The following is a 15,386-nucleotide window of genomic DNA, read 5'->3' as shown; positions in this document are numbered from 1 at the left end:
AAGTTTGTCTCAGAGACCAGTGTAGAACCTGAATTTAGACAACAGTTGGCCAACACTGACGTCTGCAAGCCTAGGTGATTGCTCTTTGCAAGAGGAAGACAATAGATATTAGGGGGAAGAAATTACAAATAACCACCAGGCTTTGCTTCTGACTGTCAGACAATCTTGAGAGCTAAAAAAAATTCCGTGTGTGTCAGAACAAATTTGTTCCTATGTACAAATGACCTGACGTGATACCAGCTGTCCCATCCCAACCTTCTTGTGTCGATGCACAATTGCATCAACTTTCACATCAGTGTGTTTTAAGCCATTGCAATAAAACACTGAAATAAACATTGAAATAAAACACCAGTTAATTAACAGTATCAAGTCAACAAAACTGCAGAGACACAGGCAAGAAACTTCTCAGCACAATGGAAACCATCGCTGAGTGTCTGTTTCACTGGAGTTTCACATTTGCTTTGGAGACACCAAATCCATGGCTGCCCTGCCTGGTAGGTTTTCTTTCTCAAAACCACTTACTGGCAGGAAAAGTGCTGCCACCTTTGAAGGTACCTGTGAAACCGAAATGTGTGGACTTTAATTTTCTCTCTATAGTAATCTACACTGATTTGATCATTTTCTTTATTCTCATTAAGTTTTGCTTCAGTTTTTATATACAGCGTTCATTCCTACTGCAGATTTTGCTAATGCCATTTGTAAATCCATTCTGATCATCTCTCGAGTTGTGTGTGATCATATAAAACGTAGTAAACGGAAATGTTAAATTACAGATCAAATTTGGTTCCTGGCATGCACACTCACATCTCACTCATAAAAATCAACTGTACTAATTTCACAGTTTTTTTATAGTCTTTTTTTCTTCACTTTAATGAACACCAACTGTTTTTAAACAAAAAAGAAAAAAAAAAGAAAACAAAAAAAGCACAACAATGTTCCAGGGTAAAGAGTCTTGACAACAAGTTGGATGATCTCTGTCTGTATGATCTCAAAGCCACATTAAATTGTAAATTCTATATAGATATATATTCGTTCAACAAGTCTGCATAAATGTGTCATACAATTTACTTTGCTGTGGGAACTCATCATCACCACTTCTGTGTAGGAATTATTGCAAACTAGTTGACCAATTTAAGGCTTTCAAGTTCAGTAGCAGAGTAATGTAATCCTGCCTCTTCAGAAAGTTCAGACTGGGCCTGCGTGCCACTCTCCTGACCAGAACCCAACAACACAGGCGTCTCTGGATGTTATTTCAAAATGAAAAGGCCCCAAAAGTAGTGTTATAGTCATTTTTTTTATACAGAATACATGTTTGTCTCAACATTTAAATAAATCACTGCATTTGACTTCTTAAAAAAAAACACGCTGTTACGGCGACATTTTTTTTTGTTGTTTTCATTAGGAGTGGTGGCAGGTAAAGAAATAGTTTAAATATGCACGTTGGCATTTGCCGTTATACTAAACATCCTCCCTCTGTGACAATAAAGAGAGCTTGGTTGGGGGGGGAAGGGGGACTGACACAGGAGGGAACTCAAATGGAGTCTTGATGCCCGGGGCTTATGGAGTACCAAAGGGGGAGGAGGTTGGTGGAGACAGGTAACCATGAACGTTGCAATTTAGACTCTATGGAACATTGTCCCAATGGAACGCCTGCATCATACAGTTATAAAACGGAGTACCATAGTACCATGCTAACGCTGCTAGCCTCGTTCTAACCATTTATTAGCGACAAGAGGATCAGTGCCATTGCTGTGAGTTTAGACACTAGGACAGCCAAGAAAGCTGGCGCGTGCCATTAGTTTTATTAACCCCATTCTGCCTGGCTGCCTTCAGCGACTTTACACTTTTGCAAAACTTTGAAAAAAAAAAAGAGGCGGAAAAAAAAAAAAACAAGGGAAAAAAACAGGCTGTGAACACAGAAAGAAAAGAAAACTAAAAGGAAAAAAATTGTTAGTGCAGAAAACAATCAGAAGTAAACAAAACCAGCAACACAGGATATCATACTTCACATGTTCTAAATGAGTGGGAACAAGATGAAGATGAGAAGAGGGAGAAAAAATTCACAGTTTTTGCAACAAAGATGTCGGGTGGGGTGGGGTAGGGTGGGGGGGGGTGGGGGGGGCGGGCGGGTGGTTTGTGGAGGTTGGATGCAGTTGGTTGTATGCCTGCATGGGAGTATAACACAGAGTGCGTTCACAAGGTAAGCGATCGTGCATACCCGCAGTGTTCGTGCGCAAGGTAAGCAGCGTCACAGAGGACATCTGATCATCGGGGTGTAAGGCCACAAGGCCAATGTGGTCTCACGTACGCCTCTGGCCTCCTAGTGGACAGAATGGGGATAACTACATTCCTCATTTGACTGAAATGGATTTGCCTTGTTAATGCAGAAAAGTCTCTAGGTTTCCAACACCTGGTTAATTTATTGGCTTTCATCTGTCATGTAATTTTCTATGTTTCTTTTTAAAGTGTCTTTCGAGAAATGGAGCCTGCTTTGAGTGCGCTCTGGTCTCCCGCACAGGTCAGCAGTGAGGAGGGGGGTTTTCCGAGGCAGCTATGATGTTGGGAGGTCCGCGCTGGAGGAGGGAAGGAGGATGTAGAAAGGGGGGAGGGGGCAGGGCTAGAGTAAGTGGACTGGGGGGGGGGGGGGGGGTTGGCGGCCTCTCAAACTGGCGGAGCTTTGCGCTGCAGTAGATACTGATGGATGTCGTCTGCATCTCGCCTGAGCCAGGCAGCATTGAGGAGGATATTCTCACAGCACTGCTGCACTGTGCGCTCCGCTGCTGGGGCATGGTGGCTTTCAAAGAAACTCTGGAGAAAAGAAGGAGGAGAAAAAAAAATGGAGGTTGGTTCCAAACTAAGATTCTCAAAAAAATACAACACAAGAAACACCCAATCCTCTCAAAAAGTTTGCAGTTTCAAGGTTGGAAATAAACCGCTGTATTATTTCAAGCATGGTCTGTGGACTAGATCCACTTTATCATACACATTGTTAAGAATGAACTTCATCTGAAACTACAATACAGTTTTCGTTAAGATTAATGGTACAGTAGCCAGTAATGGTAATTGCATTGGTAGCTGAGCACTCAAAATCCCAGAAGTCCATTTGAAATGACCAGAACTGCCCAAGATCTCCCCTATCAAACCAAAAAGGGGTCTCAGCAGGGGTCTCAGAGGTGGGTGGGATCAGCAGAGATCCCATCCATCCCAACCATGGACTGTTCTCCCCCCTGCGCTCTGGGAGGTGCTACAGGGGCCTCAGAGCCCACACTACCAGGCTCAAAAACAGCTTCTTCCCACAAGCTGTTGCCCACCTGAACCTGGCTACCCACTGAATGTCTGTAGATATTTTTAAATATTTTGTACTCTTGCTCTTTTTTAACTTATTTTTAGCTTTTGGTCTTCATGTGTGTATATCTTATACTGTGTTTGTCTGTGTCTGTCTTGCACTGTTTGCTGAAGCCACAGCCCTCATTTCATTTTTAACATGTGCCTGCACATTGTTTGTAATGACAATAAATTGAATTGAACTGAATTGAAGTGAAAAAGTATTGTCATCAGGTCTTCTTGGACTTACACTAGTACGGTGCTGCCATTTACTGGTTCATCTGCGTGCTAAAGCAAAATGTGTGAAAGCTAGTCAGTTTTCCAGCCTGCTGAATCCCTGTCATAGGATATTAGCACAGGCGTAACGAGTCAGCGCTGGTTCCCAGTACAAGATGGTCAAAGCAAGCCCTGGCCTGCCCATCACAATCAGACGTAACGTAACGTCATGTCAGTAGCGAATGAAAGAAGTGAAAGCATGCAGCTTTAAACCGACCAGCACCAGCAAAATGCACTGCACAGTTGACGCCTAAATGAAATGGCTACCAGGAGACCGCTGTGCTACAGAACATGAGTCATACTAGCAAGGCCAAGATAGTTATAGACTACCCTATTCAACAAAATCTAGTGTTGGGAGTGCCACAACAGATGAAAACATAATCGGTGACGGCGCATCTTGACTCAGATGAAAACATTATAGGTGACATGTCAAAATTCATGTCTGTGCATAGACCTTATGATTATGAAATGATAAATAAGTTCTACTTTCATCATAGGCGCACTCTGGGCTTTTCGCTGTGCTAAGTCTTGACAGTTCATCAACTCGCTAACTCTTGTGTGTGGATATTGCTCCGCAGTAGTATGCACATCCATAATTACACACAGGCATATTTTGAACATACAGTATACTGTAGACTCAGTGCTTGAGATCTTTGATATGACAGTGGCCAGATAAAGAGGAATCGGTGCATGTAGGCCCTAAATCATTGCGGGCCCCAATGCAGCTGCATTACCTGGGTTTACAGTAGTTTCACCCCTGGATATTAGTAAGGCGAATATCCACTGGGTGCATCACATGTTGCGTTCAGTCTGGCTCGCAGACAAGTCACATCTGTCTTGTGACTGTACTATCCACCAGCAGCGTCGCAGACAAGGCAGAGTAGCAGGTTATTTGTGGCGTTTTTGCGTCACCCAGACATGAGTGAATTAGCTATGCATCAACTGATGCATAATCAGTTTAATAATCAGATGATTATGCGTAAATGCATAATCATTCAGGATTGTTTTCTTGTCATTTCTTGCCTGTCGGTCAGTCCAGGTGCCATGAGTGAAGTGGTCAAAGAAACGAGGTTCGAAACCTTCAAATCAAAAGGGAGGAAATGCCTGCCTGAGAAACTAAGTTGGAGAGTTGATAAGCCCAAGCAGCTCTTGCAAGTTGTTCTGAGGTTTATTTTATTATAACAACTGCAAGCTTTAACTACTCTTGTCACTTTACTCTGCGGTGTTATTACAAATTTAGATAAAATTACTATGAAACAATAGTGTAGAACTGGTCACAAAGCGTGGAGTGAAGATTTTGGAATCATAAATTACACTTTATGATTAAAAATCATAAGCATTCATCTGACTTGGTCATTTGTTCAGTAAAGTTGTTGCAAACTACTTGCACTAATGCGAGTTAAAATTGTTAGCTTCAATGAAAGTAACCACTTTTATATTTCATAATGTTGGTTTTGAAAAGCAGTTTTGATACTGCTGTGCAAAACATTTTGTGTCTGAATCATATCAACATTTTCTTTTGTTATTTATTCTTGTACAATGTATGACTGGCATCATACAACTATTTGCACTTTTCTACTTCCTGGATAAAGCGTTCATCAACCATGTTTTCAAAGACATTTAGAACAAATTAAACTCGCGAGGGCAATGCCGATGTGACTTGTCAGACGACATCACAGACAGGTCATTGTTAACACGAGAACAACCAAAGACGGTCATTATGACCGTTTTGGATTTCCAAAGTTTAATAATTTTGTGTGTGTGTGTGGGGGGGGGGGGGTGGTACAGACCTGCCGCTCCCTGAATGCTCCAAAAAATGGCATATATTTGCATCAAAATGAGTTTTAGATCAATTGCAAAAAAAAAAAGTTAGGATAAGATCTACCTAAAAGGACCATGACCGGTCAAAACAACCGCTCATGGCTGCGTGTGATCGTGCCCGTCATGTTACTATTTATGACGTGTGTTGGTCACATCGTTTCCTTCGTGAAGTTCATCGCTCTGTCCTAGAAACACACTAACGTTCTCCAGTGCAGAGTAATAGTCTAAACTTTATTTTTGATTATTGCCAACATGTCTGGTTACAGACGCCATTATAGACGCACCATGACTACCACCGAGGCGTTGCAGTATTTACAGGTGTTGGACAGTGGCCATTTTAAATTGTTTGAAAAATAGTATTAAAGTTGTTAAAATGTTAATTTTGGTGTCAGCTAATTTCATAACAGACATACTAACTTATGTAATGCATTAATATCTCAACTGAGTATTTTATCTTGACAGAATATAGAGTTTAAAAACTGTGGCAGTCAAAATGACCGCCCACAGCCTTTCTGGTAGTTTTTAAGTTCCGGTTGTTGTTTGGGATTGTTTCAATATTTATTTTCAGTTCTTTTTTTTACATTTCACATTTTATAGGCCTTGTTACGCTTGTTAGATTAGCAATATGTGTTTCCCGTTTTGTTTTTCAGGTAATATTTTCACTTTTTCAATTTTGCTATTCAAGTTAAACCAGAGATACATAGTTAAACTATTCAAGTTCAACCATGTATCTCTAAAGTTTAAATTGTTTAAAAATAGAATTATAGTTGTTAAAATATTAATGTTGGAGTCAGTAATTTCCTAACAGACATACTAACATATGCAATGCATTAATCTCAATTGGGTATTTATCTTGACAGAATCTACTACTACTTTTGGCTGCTCCCGTTAGGGGTCGCCACAGCGGATCATCCGTTTCTATCTCTTCCTGTCCTCTGCAGCTTCCTCTGTCACACCAGCTACACCTGCATGTCCTCTCTCACCACATCCATAAACCTCCTCTTTGGCCTTCCTCTTTTCCTCTTCCCTGGCGGCTCCATATTCAGCATCCTTCTCCCAATATATCCAGCATCTCTCCTCCACACATGTCCAAGCCATCTCAATCTTGCCTCTCTTGCTTTGTCTCCAAACCGTCCAACCTGAGTGGTCCCTCTAACATCTACTACTACTACTACTTCCGGCTGCTCCCGTTAGGGGTCGCCACAGCGAATCATCCGTTTCCATTTCTTCCTGTCTTCTGCGTCTTCCTCTGTCACACCAGCCACCTGCATGTCTTCCCTCACCACATCCATAAACCTCCTCTTTGGCCTTCCTCTTCTCCTCTTCCCTGGCAGCTCCATATTCAGCATCCTTCTCCCAATATACTCAGCATCTCTCCTCCACACATGTCCAAGCCATCTCAATCTTGCCTCTCTTGCTTTGTCTCCAAACCGTCTAACCTGAGCGGTCCCTCTAATATAATCGTTCCTAATCCTGTCCTTCTTCGTTACTCCCAGTGAAAATCTTAGCATCTTCAACTCTGCCACCTCCAGCTCCGCCTCCTGTCTTTTCGTCAGTGCCGCTGTCTCCAAACCATATAACATAGCTGGTCTCACAACCATCTTGTAAACCTTCCCTTTAACTCTTGCTGGTACCCTTCTGTCGCAAATCACTCCTGACACTCTTTTCCACCCACTCTACCCTGCCTGCACTCTCTTCTTCACCTCTCTTCTGCAATCCCCGTTACTTTGGACAGTTTGACCCCAAGTATTTAAACTCATGTGCCTTCGTCACCTCTACTCCTTGCATCCTCACCGTTCAACTGTCCTCCCTCTCATTCACACATAGGTATTCTGTCACCATTGCAAATAAGAAAGGACTCAGAGCCGATCCTTGACGTAATCTGACCTCCACCAAGAACCCATCTGTCATTCCAACCGCACACCTCACCATTGTCACACTTCCCTCATACATATCCTGCACCACTCCTACATACTTCTCTGTAACTCTCGACTTCCTCATACAATACCACACCTCCTCCCTTGGCACCCTGTCATATGCTTTCTCTAAATCCACAAAGACACAATGTAACTCCTTCTGGCCTTCTCTATACTTCTCCATCAACATTCTCAAAGCAAACATCACATCCGTGGTGCTCTTTCATGGCATGAAACCATACTGCTGCTCGCTAATCGTCACCTCTCCTCTTAACCTAGCTTCTATTACTCTTTCCCATATCTTCATGCTGTGGCTGATCAACTTTATACCTCTGTAGTTGCTACAGTTCTACACATCACCCTTACTCTTGAAAATTGGTACCAGTATGCTTCTTCTCCACTCCTCAGGCATCCTCTCACTTTCCAAGATTGTGTTAAACAATCTAGTTAAAAACTCCACTACCATCTCTCCTAAATATTTCCATGCCTCCACAGGTATGTCATCTGAACCAACTGCCTTTCCACTCTTCATCCTATCTTCATTCTATCTTGACAGAATATAGAGTTTAAAAACCGACCGTCATTTTGACGGCCCATGGTCATTTTAGGTAGCAGTTGAAATCCCAGTCGTTCTAGTGTTAAAATAAAAAAAGAGGGGTGAATGAATGATGGCTAGTTTGTTGGAACACAATACTTGGGATGCCATGAAGGCAGAAGCAGAAAAACCTTTTGGATCACTACTCAAATAGTACTGCATAGATTTCTTCCATAGATGGACAGACAGAGGTGACAAGGCAGAAAACAAACGATGCTACAGAGAAATCTATCCGGGGGGTGGGGTGTTAATATATAGCAGTCAATTGTTTTAGGAAATGAAATGGTGACTAAAGAGATATATGTTCGTTTTCATGTAAAAATCTAGATAACATCCCAAGTGTACTTTGATACTTCACTTACACACAAGGGCCGAGGAAAATCGACTTGGAGTAGAAAGAGTGCTCCGGGAAAAATACAGTGCATCTGAAATCTATCTATCGGTGACGTCTGGAGGATAACGGAACACTGGTAAAGACGGACACGATTTTGCTGTAACACATGCACCGAGCCTGAGACATTCTCTATGGACATTTGCCGTCAAACCTACTATCATTGTTTTCAAATGAACAATCAGTTTTAAAAAGTGAGATAGTCACCATTCCGGAAAAGGGATCTACTTTTGCAAAGCTCTTTCAAAATCACTGCTGGTACGTCAAACTATGACCTTAACCACATACAACTCATCAGCCGTTTTGACTTCTGCATACAAAACATAATTGAAGATGGAGTCAAGAGATGATATATAAGGAATACCACTTAGTAATGAACCAATAGAAAGCACAAATCTTAAAAAAAAGTGAGACGTTTAAGTCTTGAAGTGTTCTCACCTTTACTTCAGCAGCCATTTTATCAACAGCAAATCCATCAACAGAGAGCTACAAAGACAGAGCAGTAATAGAGATTATTTATTCATTAATCTATTTAATTGTGTGTTTTTTTTCCATGTTAATGTTGCCCAAACCTGACAAAATGGCACTACTGGGCTTTTCTTACGCCTGCCTTAAGCCATAAAACTGTTTATGTATCATACTAAAAAGTAAATTTCTTTGTTTTAGAGTCCTTTTTTCTTTTTTTTCAATACAATGTCCACGTGCAACATGACCGTAGAACAACGAGGAAGCGACAGAAGGCCAATTAGTGTTTGCCAGTAGTTAGTGATAGCAGATAACAATAATGATGATAAACTTCTATGAGATGTAAACATTTTTTTGAGGGGGTGGGGGGTAACTTAAGTTCAATACAGACATCCACAGTTGGCCATGTGGCTCAGTACAATGCAGAGGAGCAGGGCACTGGATCATGTTGCAGCAGCTGATGAGCGGGGCTTTTACCTTGATGAGTCGTGATATGAGGAAGCCCCCCTGGTAGCGATTATGAAGTTCCTCCCAGTTGTCTTTTACAAATTTCCAGGCGGCTCTACGGCCTTGTTTACTGCTTCCCGCCACACCTCCGATTACCGAAACTGTGTCCTGGGGACGTACTTCTTCCTGTGTGTGTGGGGGGGGGGCGGGGGGGGGGGGCAAAAGTTTAGTTTAAAAAAATATATCCATCATAAACGATCGCTTTCTGGTATGAGTTATGAGCGGCCTGCCAGGGCTATGGCAGGCCCTCGTGGCTGGACGGTTCCTGCTGTGGCAAGATAACACATCCGATCAGATTTCCCTCCAAAAGATGGGAATCAAATTCAAAGTTTTAAACTGAAAGTCTAAAAATCAAAGTTGAAATTCAATTCTCATTTTTATTTTAACTCCTTGAAAACAGCTAACGGAAAAGCAAACCGATTTGCGTTTGATTTCAATTTTACTTTTAAAAAATGTGCTGAAGATTCGCTCAACATTTTAATGGAAACGTGTCTACTGTATCCGACAGGGGACTCATAACTGAGCCTACCTGTACTCGACAGTAGAAAAATTACGATATTTCAAATTTACATATCAGCAGAAACATTTGTAACCTAAAATGCTCAAAGTGGGTCTGAATAACTTTTTCACATATAACAAACCATTCCAGACCACCTCTTTCCTTCAGACCAGGGTCGGGATATCAAGTGTGCACCCCAGTTTGTTGGGGAGGTGATGTCACCGTGGAGTAGTTTTTTTCTTGGAAAGATGGATGTATTTGTGGCCTTGTCAATTTTGCATTTTTGATCAGGACAATTAGATATGAAGAATTTGAGATACTACTACAACTTTCAGCCGCTCCTGTTAGGGGTCGCCACAGCGGATCATCCCTTTCCATTTATGAAGAATTTGAGCAAAAAAAAAAAAGAAGGAGCATCTAATCACACTTTAAGGCAGACAAAAAAGTTTCAGTCAACATTTCATGAATAAATAATAGTTTCAGCTGTGCGGAGTCCCAAATGTCTGTGAAACATGTGGTTATGGGGATGAATGTGGAATCAAACCAAAATTGGACTCAGATCACAAGAGTAGGCCCCGGTACAAAAGGCTAATCTTGAACACCCCCACGGATCATTTCATCAAATCAGGCGATGTTAGTCGCGCATACCGACAGGGCAAAGCTGAGGACTTTCTGGATGAGGTCGGGGGCAGAGATGGCTCCCAGCACTCTCTCTATACGATTCTTCTCCTCCTGCATGTCTGCCTGTTTGTGGAGCTGAGGGCCAATGGAGAAGGGGAGGGGGACAGGGACAGAGGGATATACACACACACACACACACACACACACACACAAAATGGGGGACAAAGTAAGGAATCGGGAACATTCAGGAACATTTATTTGTCGTTTCCCCAGCCCACAGCAGTGCAACAAAAAGACAAAAACATATATCCAAAATTACAAGAACACATATATATATAAAAAAAAAAAACCCACAAAAACTACAAAAACACATACATCCAACATATCAAAAAAACAATTTTTTCACTGTCCCAGAGAACGAACACCAGGATGACTGTGGGAACTGCCGGTCTGCATGGGCTAGCAGCTAGCTTAGCAGTAAGTTAAAAGTGCGAGTTAAAGAATAAGGGTGAGATGGAGATAAAAGAAAATCATTTGGATTCTCAGTAACATTCATGAAAACCAAATACTCTGACAGAACAAATACTATCGTTTGTGTTATCGGGGAAATGTGACAAAACATTTTCATAAGGTCAGGGCCTAAAAGGACGCATGTCCTCTCCCAGCCTCTCCCAACAGGCCTGGCAGCCTCACCTTCAGCATCGTGTCCAACGTGGAGCTGTCTCCATGCTTCAGCACTGTTAAATACACCTGGTTTAAAAAAATATATACATGAGTAAGAAAGAAAAAAATAATCACATGCGTAAAAATTATGCTTGAAATGGTATTATAACACATTTACTATTGTATAAGTCTCTGTTGTTTCTAGAATTTGTTTTGAGATGAGGTGTTCTTATAAACCTAATGAGAAGAAATACCTGCACAGCTGCAATTCTGCCCCCGAGTCAATTTATCAATTTCAACATAAAACAGGTCTTCCTCGGGCAAAACCCTTACTGGTATTACGCAGGGTGTATATATATATATATAGAAGACATAAGGAGTCCAATCGGTGGTCGTACGCCTCCTCACAAAGTAATCCCCTACACTAGTTATCATGCAGTGTAAAAAAATTGTGATACAATCACCAATCAATTACACAATATATAGAATTCAATATAAACATATTACCAAAAATATCTAAAATGAAGTGTATGAGCCTGTGTATTTGCAGTAAGCTATTGTAAAATAAACAAACAGCATAATATTATTAGGCTACCATAGCATAAAACATAACAAGTCAACATACATGACATAATGGATTAAAAATGGAAACAGTTAGAGGAACTGCACAGTCAAGCCATGGGGTAACAAGCTGTTGAGGGTAAAAACTCAAAATGTCTCTCTTTGAGGTAATTTTATGTTGGTGTCGCCCCCTCTTGATTGTGGGGTCACTCTTTCAGTGCTGATGTACCCAAGTATGCTGTTGCTAAGAGTGGCCATTTGTTTAAATATAAGGGACCTTGTTGAACCCACTTTTATGTCGACAGAAATTTAAGAGATAAAAAACTACTTTGATGGGATTTTCTGTGTTGGCTGTCAGTCAAGATCAACTTTAACCTGCGCCCATTATATACACAAGATCCTGGGTGGGTTTTGCTGCTTACCGGGCTTCTAAGGTCTGCAGACAAGGTCTGTTTGCCTTCCACATGGTCTTTGAATCTCTGCCGGGCCTCATCCAGCGTGGGCTTGTGTCCAGCCTTCCCCAGCTTACCTAATACCAGACTTCTCAGCAGGGCATCCAGGTGACCTACAGCAAGGTGACGGGAGACGGATGAGGAAGATGGACTCAGGGACACCAAGTACATGATACGTACCAGGAGATTTTTCTTTTATACAGAGCTACAATGTCACAAGTTATTTCAAATGATAAGATGTGCTGCTGATTGACACAAGACAGTGTTTCCCCTGGACTCTCTCATAGTCAAGGTGGCGTCTCCTTGGGGCTGGGGTGGGATGGAGGGTAGTAATCAGTGTGCAGTCTCTGTTTCTTTTGTTTTTTATACAAACATCAACAAAAACATGTACAAATCTCTTGATAGGGTGGGGGACAATTCTTGTTAAGGCCGCCCGCCTTAACTACGGCGCGCTGGGGGAAATGTTGTTGGGACACACGCACAACGCCATCAGAAAATAATCACACACCTTGAACTTTCCCCCCATTTTGTTCCCATTACACCTCTAAATTTTAACGCATTTAAGTATTTCTCACATTTTTTTAGGGAAAACATTTAGTGGCAGCCTAACGGACAGCAGAATTCGGTTGCTGTAGCATCGCCATGGTAACAAACTCAGCCCTGTTCACTGTGCTTGTAATGACATTGCATACACAAACCAACCGGATTTTAGTGCAGCCCTACACAGCCTGACACGGTACGAGTCTGTGTAATGGAGATGGGCTATGTGCGTTCTTTAATTTTATATTTCATGACTTATGACATGAGCCATTTTATTCAGTGCAATATGTGTTTTCATACTTTGTTTTTGTTCAGTCAATTTCTGTAAATTTTGCTACAAAGAAGTTTGAAACATTTGTCTTAAAATCCATCCATCTATTATCTGAACCGCTTATCCTGCTCTCAGGGTGGCGGGGATGCTGGAGCCTATCCCAGCAGCAGTCATTGGACGGCAGGCAGGCAGACACCCTGGACAGGCCGCCAGGCCATCACAGGGCCCACACACACACACACACACACACACCCATTCACACCTAGGGACAATTTAGTACGGCCGATTCACCTGACCTACATGTCTTTGGACTGTGGGAGGAAACCGGAGCCCCCGGAGGAAACCTACACAGACACAGGGAGAACATGCAAACTCCACACAGGAGACAACCTGGGATAACCCACCAAGGTTGGACTACCCCGGGGCTCGAACCCAGGACCTTCTTGCTGTGAGGTGACCGTGCTAACCACTGCACCACCGTGCCGCCCATTTGTCTTAAAATCTGTTATACAAATACTAAAATTATGATTATTCTATGGTTATTGTAAAATACTAAAATTATAGTTATTTTATGGTTATTGTACAAAGAAAAATAGGGGACACCCATTACTATTCTTGACGGACGATTCCAAGCAGAAACAACCGTTCATTCACAGGCCATTTTCTTTATCATCAGTGTCCAATGTTTCAATTTAAAGCAAGATTTTAAACAAACAAACAAATAAAAAAGAAGCAAACACACACACTCACTGGAACAATTAATCAAATACGTCTTTCTCCCCCCATGCAAGTACCCCCAAGCCCTCACCTTCGCCTGGCTTGCTGTCCCAGCCCAGCTTGAGACCAATAGGAGTGAAAAGGTCCCGAATGAACTCTTGGATCTCCTCGTGGAAGTCGGTGTGCGACAGGAGCGAGGAGAGCACGCCCAGGTTGCAGCTGAGGTCGCTCCACACAGTGTAGTTGGGTTCGTTGACGAACGCCTCCATCAGCTTCAGCACCTCCACTGTGCTGATCATGCCTGCACGTGACTGAATGAGAAGGACAGAAACAGACAGACGCAGCGAGAGAGAGAAAGAGAGAGCGAGAAAGAGAGAGAGAGAGAGAGAGAGAGAGAGAGAGAGAGAGAGAGAGAGAGAGAGAGAGAGAGAGAGAGAGAGAGAGAGAGAGAGAGGATGTGAGGACAAACAAAATGAGGAAAAGATAAAAAGATTATAAGAACAGATCTAAGGGTGATCTCAGTCAGTAAATGTCTTTGTTTTGGACCACTTTTGCCAAACTGCTAGCCCAAGCAGACCGGCAGTACCGACAGTCATCCTGGCTGGCATTCGTTCTCCTGGACAGTGAAATTTTTTTTTATATATTTTTGGATAAGGACGTTTTTGGATGTGTTTTTGTAGTTTTTGGACATGTGTTTTTGTCTTTGTGTTGCACTGCTGTGGGCTGGGGGAAACGATATCGTTTCATTTCATATACGCAAGTACATGAAATAAAATGACAAATAAATTGTTCCTGATTCCTGAAAATTAGCAGCCGCGAAGAAGGAGCTGAGCCGGGAGGCAAAGCTCTCAATTTACTAGTCAATCTTCGTTCCAATCCTCACATATGGTCATGAGCTATGGGTTGTGACCGAAAGGATGAGATCGCAGATACAAGGGGCTGAAATGAATTTCCTCTGTAGGGTGTCTGGGCTCAGCCTTAGAGATAGGCTGAGGAGCTCGGACATCTGGTGGCAGCTTGGAGTAGAGCCGCTGCTCCTTCGCATCGAAAGTTGAGATGAGTTGAGATGGTTCGGGCATCTGATTAGGATGCCTCCTGGGAGCCTTCCTTTGGAGGTTTACCGGGCACGGCCTACTGGGAGGAGACCCCAGGGTAGACCCAGAGCGCGCTGGAGGGATTACATGTCCAATCTGGCCTGGGAACACCTTGGGATCCCCCAGGAGGAGCTGGAGGGCGTTGCTGGGGAGAGGGACGTCTGGAGTGCCCTACTTAGCTTGCTGCCACCGCGACCAGACCACGGAGAAGCGGCTGATGATGAGATGAGATGAGATGCTTGTGCAAATTGGTAGTGTTAGAATCGTTTGCTGGAACTACTCATTTGCAAAGACAGAAAATTACTTCATTTAGGTCCTTCAGCTTGCCGGCTGCGTCGGGTTTAAAACCAAAATAATCCCAAATAGGGGATTTTGTATTCTTTTTCACAACAAGCTCTTCCATGGTTGCATTCGCTGAAAAATGTCTGGTGTGTGTGTGTGTGTGTGTGTGTGGGGGGTACATATTGGCAATCATCGATTGTTGGGCCGATGATGGCCAGTAGGAAAATTTTTATATATCAATCGACCCTAATAGACACACACTGGTATCTGCATGAGGATGGTGAAGCCTAAGAGGAGGACACCAGAGCCGTCAACATCATCAGGGTGACTTATAGTGGTGAGACGTTACTGGTTCCAATTCTGAATAATTCGATACGGTCTTCATGGTTCG

General features: G+C 42.6%; 1 protein-coding gene across 2 annotated transcripts in view; it reads right to left on the bottom strand.

The window, feature by feature from the left end:
• Window positions 1-618: 618 nt before the first annotated feature.
• The window catches only part of npepps (aminopeptidase puromycin sensitive), a 60,993-nt gene continuing 46,225 nt past the window's right edge, over window positions 619-15,386 (bottom strand). The window contains exons 17-23 of one of the 2 annotated variants that reach the window (XM_056279876.1): window positions 13,711-13,930; window positions 12,062-12,204; window positions 11,109-11,165; window positions 10,443-10,550; window positions 9,266-9,421; window positions 8,762-8,809; window positions 619-2,808 (exon numbers count right to left, since the gene is read on the bottom strand). In XM_056279876.1, the coding sequence (XP_056135851.1) occupies window positions 2,662-2,808; window positions 8,762-8,809; window positions 9,266-9,421; window positions 10,443-10,550; window positions 11,109-11,165; window positions 12,062-12,204; window positions 13,711-13,930 (879 nt within the window). In that variant the 3' untranslated portion in view covers window positions 619-2,661. The remainder of the gene's footprint in view (window positions 2,809-8,761; window positions 8,810-9,265; window positions 9,422-10,442; window positions 10,551-11,108; window positions 11,166-12,061; window positions 12,205-13,710; window positions 13,931-15,386) is intronic. The other variant, XM_056279877.1, reaches the window with a different exon arrangement.

Source organism: Lampris incognitus, chromosome 5 (genome assembly GCF_029633865.1).
Source record: "Lampris incognitus isolate fLamInc1 chromosome 5, fLamInc1.hap2, whole genome shotgun sequence".
NCBI lineage: Eukaryota > Metazoa > Chordata > Actinopteri > Lampriformes > Lampridae > Lampris > Lampris incognitus.
Note: the sequence above shows the minus strand (reverse complement) of the source record. Positions and strands in the feature narration are given on the sequence as shown.